Genomic DNA, 12,553 nt, shown 5'->3' with positions numbered 1-12,553 from the left:
GAGTTTTTATGATGAGTTTTAATGGAACGGTCATTTTTGACCGGGAACACAAAATTGTTTAACATGAAATGAACACAACATGAGGGTTAAATTTGAAGCATTTCTTCATGTGTGACATGCAGTGATGTATTCCCCTGCTAATTAGACAGCAAAGCAAAGTGTGTGTGTGTGTGTGTGTGTGTGTGTGTGTGTGTGTGTGTGTGTCATGAACCATAACGAGGCTCAAATCATCCAACCAGTGCTTTTCGGTCCAATTGACTCGGACTTATCAATCCGGTACTATTTGATCCAATTAAAATGATGTCATCCAGCAGGTACTGCCTGCATTTGCACGGCTGTACTGTTATGGAAATGGTAAAGTCACAGATGACTTTTTTCTACACTTGCGGATCGTGGCACGCATATGCAGATCTGCCGCGGCAGAAGTGTAGCAAAAGGGAACAGAAATAAATGAGTCTTTCAGTCTTTACATTGAAATATTTCTTAATGTGTGACATGCAGTGACATCTGACTCTCTCTCTCTCTCTCTCTCTCTCTCTCTCTCTCGGGTTTTATGTAGCTTCCTCCTTTGACTTCCTCCTTAGACTCTTGTATATCCATGTGGTGTCTACTGGTGTATAATGAAGAAATCACACCGTACTTTTTTATTTTATTCACATTGCATTCCATAACAACTTCAAATGCGAACATAATACAAATCTGTCTAAGGCTCAGCATATTGTTAACATGATCAACAATGTCATTGTCATTGTCATTAAATCTATGTGTCAGCTCTCTCTGTCTCTCTGTCTCTCTCACTCTCAATTCAAATTTACTTTATTTGCATGAATGTCACAGAGACTGTGTTGCTAAAGCGCAAAGAGTCAATTAAACGGAACACAAATACACTTCATGAGTTAATATATACATATATAAATAGAGTAAAAATTGAAGAAAATAAAATAAGACATCAATTGTGAGGACATGTTTCTGTGTGGGTGTGTGTGTACACACTTTACACAGTACTATATGCACAGACATTTGGTGTGACAAAACTTCAACACTATAATCCTCAAATGGATTACTTCAGAAAATTTCAATTTACCAACTTACCAGCAACATGACAGTTAGTATGACTGGGGGCAGTGGTGGTATGTTGCCGCGCCCGCAAAGTCTGACACCCCCCTCTTCCTCCATTGTGGTTTCTCACAAGCTTAGCTCTCTCTCTCTCTCTCTCTCTCTCTCTCTCTCTCTCTCTCTCTCCCTCACACACACACAGACACACACACACACACCTACGGGAACCTTTGCCCAGTAGAGTGTATCTCCTATGGAAACAACACCTGTTGGTAGTTCTCGCAGACAGTGTGTGTGTGTGCGTGCGTGTGTGTGTGTGTGTGTCATGAACCATAACGAGGCTCAAATCATCCAACCAGTGCTTTTCGGTCCAATTGACTCGGACTTATCAATCCGGTACTATTTGATCCAATTAAAATGATGTCATCCAGCAGGTACTGCTGCAAGTCTATACTGTTATGGAAATGTGTGTGTGTGTGTGTGTGTGTGTGTGTGTGTCTGTTGAGACTTGAAATTCTTAGGAGGAGTCTCTGCTTAATATAAGTGAAGTTACACAGACAGTAAAGTCAGTGTAACTTAGACTCTGGACTGAGAATATGAGCTGCTATGAAGAAGACAAAGGCAAGGTCAAAGGACAAAACAAAACTGGGATCGTACGTGGACATCATCCTAAATACAAGCAATTGCATCAACCTGATACAGAACTGAGAGAATCTACACCATCTCCTGTGCGCAAAATGGAACAAAGACGGTGGTGTGGGGAAAGTAATAAAAGGTTTGACAATAGAGCGTACCAAGAACAGTATGTGGTTGCTCATAACATTGGCCACCCGAGACACCCCGAGGGTCCTTATGGCAGAGGAAGAGGAAGAGGAAGAGGAACCTATCGATGTCAATCTCGGGTTGACAGACACGGGTCTGAACAAGGTCCACTCTGGAAGAACATTGGTTACAAAACACCAGTGTGCCATGCTACTGGAAGTGGAAAACGTCGGATATCTGAAGAACCTCAAGAATTGACAGTGTCCTCTAGTAAAAGTAAGTACCGTAAGACCGATGAGAGAGCCAGGCAGCATGACAGTGGCAACAGATCCCAATCTACAAGTCTTAGATGGACTGTTGGTAATTATAGTCAAGAGATTACTAAGACTTGTGTAAACCGTAAGAGAAGGACAGAATCAGACAGCTCAGTTATTGGTGTGGTGAGAGCCAAAGTCTCCGGTGATCAAATTCACAGTGACACAGGTAGCGTTCCAACAGCAAAGCTTGGTAGACAAGACACAGGTGCTTTACACAAGCACAGTACGTCCAGAGTGCAGTCGTCCAAGGCTACCCCTCCCTCAACCTGTAATAAAAAAAAGAGAGCCTGGAAGAACGACAGTAACACCAACAGCAGCAGCAGTGACAGTGACAGCAACAGCAACAGCAGCAGCGACAGCAGCAGTGACTCCAGCAGCGACTCCAGTAGCAACTCTGACAATGATGAAGAAGTGTATATTGTCAATGTGACCTCTGCCCCAAAGGCAATCGGAAGCATTAGCTCAAAGAGTGCAACCCGAGACAACAGAGCCTCTGCCGACGCTGCCAGTGTTGAACAAGAGCCAAGGCCTGTCTCTTCCCCAAAGACAATCAGACGCAGTGGCTCAAAGACTGCAGCTGGAGACAACAGAGGCTCCGCTGACTACGACGTGTCTAAAGTCCCAGCTGAGAAGAAGTCCAGGTACAAGACAGATGAGGCCTCTGCCCCAAAGATAAGGATTTACAAAGATGGGTATGTAGTATATATTATTGTGATTATATATTTATATGGATATTCATGAAGGGTATATATGGTATATATATATATATATATATAGGTGTATTATGTAGTTAGGTTATTCGTGTAGCTACAAACTGAAGAGTAGTTAAAAAGGGATGGGAATTTTTATTTATTTTTTAAAAAGTGTTGTACTTCTCCCACTCCTTGAGTGGAATGAGATCGATACTTTAGTTTCAGTCTTTCTCCTGTATGCACTGCTGCAGTTTCATCAAAGAGGCGACCTGGCTGTCTGTGTCTGTCTGAGTAAGTCCTCACAGCAGGCACACTTTGCTCCACCTCCCCCCTCTTGTGATTTGATGATGTACCGTCACGTGACTCAGGCAAACACGCAAGCAGCCAGCAGCACACACACACACACACACACACACACACACACACACACACACACACACACACGGAGCAGGAGGAGGGCATGATCTGCAAAAAGGCTCTAAGATACAGTGGTGACCCCACAAATTCATACAAGCATATAAAAAATCATGTGGACGAAAACAAAAAAGAAAAGATAATTATCTACTACCGTTCTCTAAAAGGGTAGTAGATCATTTTGTGCACTTTGTTTATTTAAGAAACAAATCCAGACATGACACTTTATGGGGAAAAATTGTTTTTGTTACTGTTCTATTGTTTCTGAACAAAAACTTTTGTTATGATAATGTATTTTCTATTGACCTATAAACTTTACCCGCAGTCTGTCCTGGGTTTTAACTAATTAATAATCCAAAAACACTAAAAAGTCATGAAAATTCATTCAGATTTAGCAATTTGATGATGCATCCAACTTAATAATTTAAAAAGTATCGGTGTCGGTATGGGTATCGGCGATACTGGCCCTGTATTTACTTGGTATCGGATCGATACCAAATCATGCAGTATCGCCCACCACTATGTGCAGTGTTTTGTAATGTCTTAGCTCTGTATTTTATTTTTACTTTTTTAATTTCTTATTTTCTTTCTTTCTTTTGTATGTACAAATAGCTACATACATTTATTTCTTTATATACATGTTCGAAATAAAATTCATTCATTCATTCATTCATTCATAATCAGACGCAGTGGCTCAAAGACTGCAGCTGGAGACAACAGAGGCTCCGCTGACTACGACGTGTCTAAAGTCCCAGCTGAGAAGAAGTCCAGGTACAAGACAGATGAGGCCTCTGCCCCAAAGATAAGGATTTACAAAGATGGGTATGTAGTATATATTATTGTGATTATATATTTATATGGATATTCATGAAGGGTATATATGGTATATATATATATATAGGTGTATTATGTAGTTAGGTTATTCGTGTAGCTACAAACTGAAGAGTAGTTAAAAAGGGGTGGGAATTTTTATTTATTTTTTAAAAAGTGTTGTACTTCTCCCACTCCTTGAGTGGAATGAGATCGATACTTTAGTTTCAGTCTTTCTCCTGTATGCACTGCTGCAGTTTCATCAAAGAGCGACCTGCTCTGTATTTTATTTTACTTTTTTAATTTCTTATTTTCTTTCTTTCTTTTGTATGTACAAATAGCTACATACATTTATTTCTTTATATACATGTTCGAAATAACATTAATTCATTCATTCATTCATTCATTCATTCATTCATAATCAGACGCAGTAGCTCAAAGAGTGCAGCTGGAGACAACAGAACCTCCGCCGACCATGAAGTGTGTACAGTGCCAGCTGAAAGGAAGTTCACCCGGTGTAACACAGATGAGGCCTCTGCCGAGACCAGCGCTGCCTGTGCTAAACAAGAGTCAAGGGATGTCTCAACAACAGACATTGCGTCTGTGACCATTGTTGCATCAACTGAGCTCGTGTCCCAGTATAGTGAGGTGGAGGCTGACTATGCTGAGACCAGCGCTGCCTGTGTTAAACTACTTGAGTCCCAGTGTGACGAGAAGGAGGGTGCCCCTGCTGAAACTGAGGAGTGTAATACCATGTCCCAACGTACACCTGAGCCAGAGTCCCAAGCTGCACCGGTGTGTGAAATGTGTACCGATACACCTGGATATGCTGAACCTGTGATTGCATCCACAAGTCTTGCATCTTTGCCAGAGTGGTATGTGTATATCATCATCATCATCATCATCATCATCATTGTGTTTCTAATTATACTGGTAGAAGCTATACCTTGTGGTGCTTTACTGACAATGTTCCTTCCTTTTTTATCTTACAGTAACAGAGACACTCACCAGGAGAGTTTCATCGATGTAAGTGAGTGCAATGAGAGACTATGGAATTTCCAGTCCAGTTCAGACACGCATGCTGCAAGCGTGTTCACTATTCCCACGACAGTCCCTATATGCCAGCCTAAATCGATATACGATTATGGAGACGTGTCTGCGTCTGGCTACGTTAACCTGTTTCCTGCAGAGCAGACCTGTGAGTACGCGTCACAAGACGTGTCACAAGACTCCTCGACCCGAACTTTTCGAGTAGAAGACCATCACCCACAAGTACCTTCAACACCTCGACATCTAACGTCCCACCAGCAAGTGCCTGCTGAAACACAGCACCAATTACCTCTGACACCCCAGCAGCAGCAGCTACCAATACATCACCGTGACCCTCTACAATCTCAGCAACTGGTATTCCTGCAACCACAACTACCACCACCACCACCACCACCACCACCACAGCCTCAGCAGTGTCAGGGTGTAAGTTGCGACATCTTCCAGCCAGTTACACCTGTACTACAGCATTCAATATTCCAATTCCCAACCGAAGCTGTAGTAGCTGTAACACACCCAGAAGCCCCCCACACTCTCACTCCACGGCACAGCTTGGAGAGCCATGGTGAAAACATCACGTTCAGCGATACTCTGCTGGCTCTGATAAAGCAGTCGCTCTTGTGTGCCACCTGTAAGACAACCTTCAACAGAGCGGTTATCTGTCAAGAATTCTTGATTCAGTTCAACAAACCCATCCAATGTGTATGTGGTTGTGTAATCTGCACAATATGTTACCACGCGCACAGAGGATGCAAGGTACACAGTGTAGTGTCTCAACGCGGCACCATCAACACCACAGTCAGCAGGTTTGCTAATTATCCTGATATGGCGAACATAGGAGTGTGGGAGCTCGAACGTGATCCAACCGACCGTTTCAGGACAGATGACAATGTCAGCAGATTCGCTCGGAGTATCTTGGACACCAACGTTGGGCCTTCTCTTGAGAGTCTGCAAAGCGGTACGTGTAATTTTTATTCTATTTTCCAAGCTATACATTATTCATCTATCAACTTGGCAATTGAAACTGTTGTTGCTTCTCCATGCAGTGTTCAGCCACCTCATCACCGCGAGAGATGAGATGTCCTTCACGTATTGGGCAAACGCACGAATGCCAGAAGAGACGGCCTACAGATATGTCTGCATCCCTCACGTTCCGGGTTTCTGGGATCACATTCTGGTGGGAACCTGTCCGCTGCCCAACACGGAAAAGATGATTGGTCCTGATGACTACTTGCCTAAATTGTTCAACGTATCCCTTGGTTCATACCGATTTCACTGGAGCTGTTTTGTGTTGAAAAGACAGATCATCTTGGCTATGTGGTGTTCGGCTGTGTCATCAGCAGGGCAGACTGAGGTATTTCCACTTGTCCATAAAGATTTGAAAAACATTACCACAGGCTTGGAGTTTAGAGAGATGGTGGTTTATCTGTCTCGGTGGTTTAAAGTTCAGTACGCGACACCAACAGACCGGTCCCTGGCTATAGTCTTAGATTGTAAACCCTCCGACGGTTCTAGTGTGGTTGACGTGATAACTGTGCTAGCTTCGAAGAGTGGGATGGTAAGTGTCACCCCTAAATACGTAAAACGTCTGGTCATCCATGATACAGACTACACATTCAATCGCAAGCTTGCCAAGACTATATTCACTTGCCCTCATGGTGAAGAGTTTGACGGTGACAGTGTAGACCAGCATTGTATTGACATCGTTGGTGAGTTTAGGGACTACGACGAGGACAGTTATGGATCTGCACAGATATGTACCAACACAGCGGTTTATAGTTTCATTTAGATATGACCTGTGGTCATGGTCAAGTGGCTGTAGGAGTAGTTGTAGGTTTTGTACAACCAATATATACAGTAAATGTGTCCTCAACAAAAGGGATAACGGTTTTCTATATTGATATGTGAAACACTGGAAATGTATCTAACCGTGGGTGTTGTTCTAACACCCCTCCCTATGAAATGTACACACAGAGATTATGTAATATTGACAAACCATGTTTTTGATATCTCTTCATGTCTGCACGCTTTTATTCACACTTGTCAAATGTACACCTTTGTGTTTGTAAGTGTATATGATAACATTGTGAAAATAAACACAAAGTGGAACTTTGTTGGAGATTGTATATATGAACGTGTTGTTGGACTCGTTTTTTTTTGTGATGATGTGATTTATATTTCTGTTGTGTCACCAACAGGACTCGTATTTGTCAAGAACGTGACCATGGAGCAATTCTTCCAACCATAGCTCATATTGTCAACCTTCACAAACATCCCTCCATCTTTGCCTCCCTGGCTATATAGACACCCTTGACTGTCTATATCCATCATTTGCCTTACATCTACCATGCAAGATTGTACGCAGGTGGATAGCGAGGTCAGTTATTGTGTCACATGTGAGCATAAGAGCCATCGTCGGCTGTGTGCAGAGACAATTAAAGCGCTTTGCGCCCAGGATACCGGTGTCGACGCTGACCCCTCCGACTCTTGGAAGAGTGTATCTGATTCTAGATACCAATCCTGGTGACTTGTTGGAACAGATAGATGAAGATTTTGAGAAGGCCTATGACAGCCTGATTGTCGTCTGGTTGCTTACATTGAAACCTTTTATATATCACGACATATTAACAATAATAAAAATAGTTCCAAATCGCACATGTTGACACTCCTATGAGACGACCTAACCCGACACGTCCACCATGTCTAACATCTTGGTTAAAAAACAGCAGGATGACTTCACAGGACTGTGTGCTGCTGAAGCTACAAGACTTGAAAAGGACACACGTGAGCTTCTAGTCAACCTGACTGGAATGGGCTGGACATGTCCTGGGTTTCAACTTGCGTGCACCGTGAGACTTACAGACATCCGCAGATACAAGATTACCGTGACCTGCGAAGGCTTTCCGAGAGTTGATCAAACCCTGTTTGAGATACACAAATGCCCAGGGAGAGAACACAGCTTCCAATGTCTTATTCACAAAGTACAGGCACCATCTGTACATTATCTGGAGAAGGCGAAAGCTATTGTGAAAGAGCCTCCGAACCCGTTCATATCGGAGTTCTTGGGCCCAAGAGAAATGGACAACGGAGACTTTGATTTGGCAATGACTTTGACCTTGGATCACAGTTTAACGTATCACACCAACATTGAAGTGAACGACAACTGTTCTGAGGCTCTCAAGTGTGTCTTGACAGAAGGGGACCCTCAGGACATGTCTACGATCTGGAATCCCATGAAGACTGTTGTTTATTATGTAGTTTACCACACCTTTGCAGCGATGCTACAAGAAAACCTGTGACTGTGTATGAAGATGAATAAAAGAATGTGTTAACCTGACTCTCTCTGTGTGTGTGTGTGTGTGTGTGTGTGTGTGTGTGTGTGTGTGTGTGTGTGTGTGTAGTGACTCTTGTTTGTAGTTGAGGTACGCTAAAGCCACCCTGACAGAGATGTAACCCTCTAGAAGTTTTGCGACTTGATGGTTCACTGTAGCATTGATTTGTCACATACACATTGATACATCCAATGGGGGTTCCAATTTATTCAGATTCAGGCATCATAAAAGCGATAGGACATGGATACAACTGAGGCTGCAACTCAATATGACTCAAGCACCCTAATGGCAAATTCAAGAGGGGTTTATCACAACAACGTGTATGTGGATTATGTTGTCATTAGAGGGGGCAAACAGGAGATTTGTGCGTATAACCTTTTTATAAATGCAACTGTGGTGAATGAACACTTTAGCTACAGTGCAGTATTAGACCTAGACGAAGACACAGACACGGACACAGACACAGACATAGACACAGACCTCTCACCCGGAGGACAGTACACAACTCCTTTGGAACAAGAGCAACTCGTCAATGGCTACACACAGCACATAACTGACAAACTGAAGCCTCTTCTACTGTCATCCCCGTGCAACCAACGCAGCGTACTCTTTGTGTCTTCCAGTATCATACCCAGACAATTGATCGAGATCACGGGGGCTAGGCCTGAGGTGATAGTCCATTTTCTCAACTGTTTCCGTAATGTGTACATGGTGAACGGAGAATCTTTTTGCAATCCTACTTTTACGGACAAGTGGATCACATCATCGCTCCCTGAACATCTACGGGTCGCTCACACTTCTCTGGATGGTTACATACCAGTGACATTAAAAGACTCGAAACAGGTTTATCTCCTGGGAACTCTTCAGAAGGGAGGTAATGGATTAGACAGGTATCTCCTGTACAAGGATGATCATATCACGTACATCGAGATGGCTCATTATGTCTACCGTCTCAATCTAAGAGGGACTAATGAGGGCTTTCCGAGAAATCCCTACTGCGAGTACACTATAGGGTCGTGTGGCATTTTTGACGTAGTCCACGAATATCATTCACTCAAAAGTGAGTTTGTGCTGACCAAACTAAAGACATTGTTAACATATATATTTGAATACTGTGTATAATGTAAAGCATTTAGGGATTAGTGTAATGTGTTGCTTAGAATACTAACATCTTGTGATTGACACAGCAGTGGTTGAGTGACATGTGAAACCCTGTTTGGTTCGACTTACATACACATGTTAAAATCTTAAAATCCCGTGAAAAGTGAGTGACTCATCTAGAACTATCCTCCGAACACATGTTCATGACCATGTAAAACGGTTAACCAACAGACCTATCAGTTGGACCAAACCTATGCAGTTGGACCAAACCTATGCAGTTGGACCAAGCTTATGCAGTTGGACCAAGCTTATGCAGTTGTACAAATCGGCCATTTTTGCATGGCTGGGTGGTGACGAAACTGGGTTCAGCACACATACAAGGGCGCTACTGCTCCTGAAGTAACACTCACTGCGAGGAGACTCAGAATTGGTTCACAGTGTGTAAACCCAAGCGCTATGAGGATGTACATTCCTATCACAATGACTCTACTGTGCATTGCTGCGACAGTTGATTGTTGTACCCTGACAAGGATGAAAGGTCTCACGAAAGAAAGAATTGAACCGGTCACCGTAGTTACGAAAGGTCTCACGGAGAAAAGACTTGAACCGGTCACCATAGTTGGTACAGTGGGTAGCACTGTCACGCTGCCGGGGTACTTGCAGAGTCCTAATCAGTTTTTCCAGAAAGACCGAGAACCCATGTTCGCTATTTACCAGATATACGAGCTGACGATGAACTCTCTGGGCTACCAAGTCAACATTCGCTTTCTCACGTGTACAGACGAAGGCATGTACAGGATTGGAAAGGAGACTTTCTATTTGAGAGTAAACAGTGATACGTGTGGTATGTTTTACTACACTGCCAAGGTTGACACAGGGACGAAGGCTGCAGTCATTGCCCCGCTCCAGGGTGTCATTCGAATCTCTAGGCTAGCACAATACCACAATAAGCAAATGTGGAGTTTAAACGAAGTGTGGAATGACACTATGAGCAAAGAACAAAGTCTGGGTTCCTGCTGTTTCCTGGTTGACAACGGGACAACATTTCGTGGATCTGGAATTGGAATTGGAGCTGATGCATCGTCCTGGCAGTATTACATGTATCAGAGACACGGAGAGGTCAACGCAAGCTGCTCAGATGTTCAAGTTGCTACATCCACACTTCCTACTGCCGCAGCAACTACAACGACAACTACAACGACAACTACAACGACAACCAGACAACCCATTAGAGTACCGGATCTCAAGGAGCTGGATAGTGTCGAAACGGGCGCAGGCCTGGTCAACGTGAGTGAAGGTACGTTGTGCGTTTTTTGGTCAGTTTCATCATGATACTATGTAGCTTTTTATTACAATCACATCTCTCTCTCTCTCTCTCTCTCTCTCTCTCTCTCTCTCTCTAGATATACAAGACATCGTGAGGATGATGGACGAACTTGAAAAATCGTGGAGGTCTACTGGGAATACTTTCAAACCCTACAGTGTCATGATAGTCATTGCAATGACGATGCTGATTCATACAATCGTGTTTGAATAGCAGACAGCCTGTCCTGCAAGCAGATATACCACAGTTATTGTGAGGATATACAATGTTTATTTTTGTTGGTATTGTAAACATACATGCATCATTGTACAATGAATAATGTACAAAATAAATGTGAATACAATGAACCATTTCTATGCAGTCCTGGTGTTGTTTGACTAGAATCGCTTGCTCGCTTGTCGTCGTCGTTGTTGTTGCTGAATCTGGTGTATGACCATATTTTTGTCTTCCTCGGTCATATGAGCAGCCTGCACCCATTCTTGGTCTTGCAGCAGCTCATGGGCCAGGAGTCTCTCATTCTCACGGAAAGTCAGTAATTGAAGGACGATTCTTCTCACTAGAGTACACTCCATCACGTTGGGCATTACATCGTCAATGTCCCAGGAAGTGACTGGTGCACTAACATGGTTTCTTGGACACAAAGTCTTTACAATGATGTCGTACGTGGACACAGTTCCACTGTCATTATCACGCTCCGCGAAGACAACCTTTCCTTCCATCGCATCTGCTATCATCACCCCCAGACTCCACATGTCTATGGCACAAGTGTAATCTTTCCGACTGGTGTCTGGGGCGTCACCAAACAGTTCTGGGGCTCTGTAGGGCTCCGTTACCACATTTGGACTCATCCGTTTGGAGGATTGTCTCGAGAGGCCCATGTCTGCCACCTTAACGGTCAGATCTTCTGTCAGCAGCACATTACGAGGTGTCAAGTCCCTGTGTATTATATTACGCCCGTGCATGTAAGACAGGGCATTGGCCACCTGAACGGAAAAGTGAGCCACAAAACTCAACGGAATCACCTGTACTGCTTTACCAAGGTCGTAGTAGACTTTCAGACCATGTCCATTGTGAATCACTGTCAAGGTGTAGGGAACGTAGGGCATGAGCATGGCGATATTCTCACCGTCAATGAAAAGATCGTGTATCTGAATCACATTGGGGTGACCCCTCAGTGCACTGAGACAGGAGAGTTCTCTCACGGTCGCATCCTCTACGCCAATTGTTGAATCGTTCTCTACAATGTCTTCATCCTCTACCACAGGGGGGTTGTGACCCCTCGGTGCACTGAGACAGGAGAGTTCTCTCACGGTCGCATCCTCTACACCAATTGTTGAATCGTTCTCTACAATGTCTTCATCCTCTACCACAGGGGAGTTGTGACATTTCAGAGCAAACGCCTTTCCAGTCTTCAGACACGTGACTTTGTACACAGTTCCGTATGCGCCTCGGCCAATAATGGAGCCTTTCTGGTAATTCTCCATTTCTGAAAGTGAGACTGTTGCTGACGCAAAAACAAAAACAAAAACAAACAAACCCCAAAGTGTTTGAAGGATTAGATACCCTGTCAATATGATGGTATTATATACTGCAGTGGTTTGGTTCGATGACCAGACCTTTTCCCTGTATTGGAAACGACTATAGCAGTTGGACCAAAACCTCGATGGTCGGACTAATCCCTGTATTGGACCCAACTAC

At 43.6% G+C, this 12,553-nt stretch overlaps 1 protein-coding gene across 1 annotated transcript; it reads right to left on the bottom strand.

The window, feature by feature from the left end:
• Positions 1 to 11,232: 11,232 nt before the first annotated feature.
• Positions 11,233 to 12,339, bottom strand: LOC311254094 (cyclin-dependent kinase 2-like; the record flags this gene model as incomplete). Its single annotated transcript, XM_084384503.1, has 1 exon — positions 11,233 to 12,339. One exon carries the CDS (start codon positions 12,337 to 12,339, stop codon positions 11,233 to 11,235), a length of 1,107 nt encoding a protein of 368 aa, XP_084240629.1.
• Positions 12,340 to 12,553: the final 214 nt, after the last annotated feature.

Source organism: Pagrus pagrus (genome assembly GCF_965226575.1).
Source record: "Pagrus pagrus genome assembly, contig: HAP1_SCAFFOLD_294, whole genome shotgun sequence".
NCBI classification, from domain to species: Eukaryota; Metazoa; Chordata; class Actinopteri; order Spariformes; family Sparidae; genus Pagrus; species Pagrus pagrus.
Note: the sequence above shows the minus strand (reverse complement) of the source record. Positions and strands in the feature narration are given on the sequence as shown.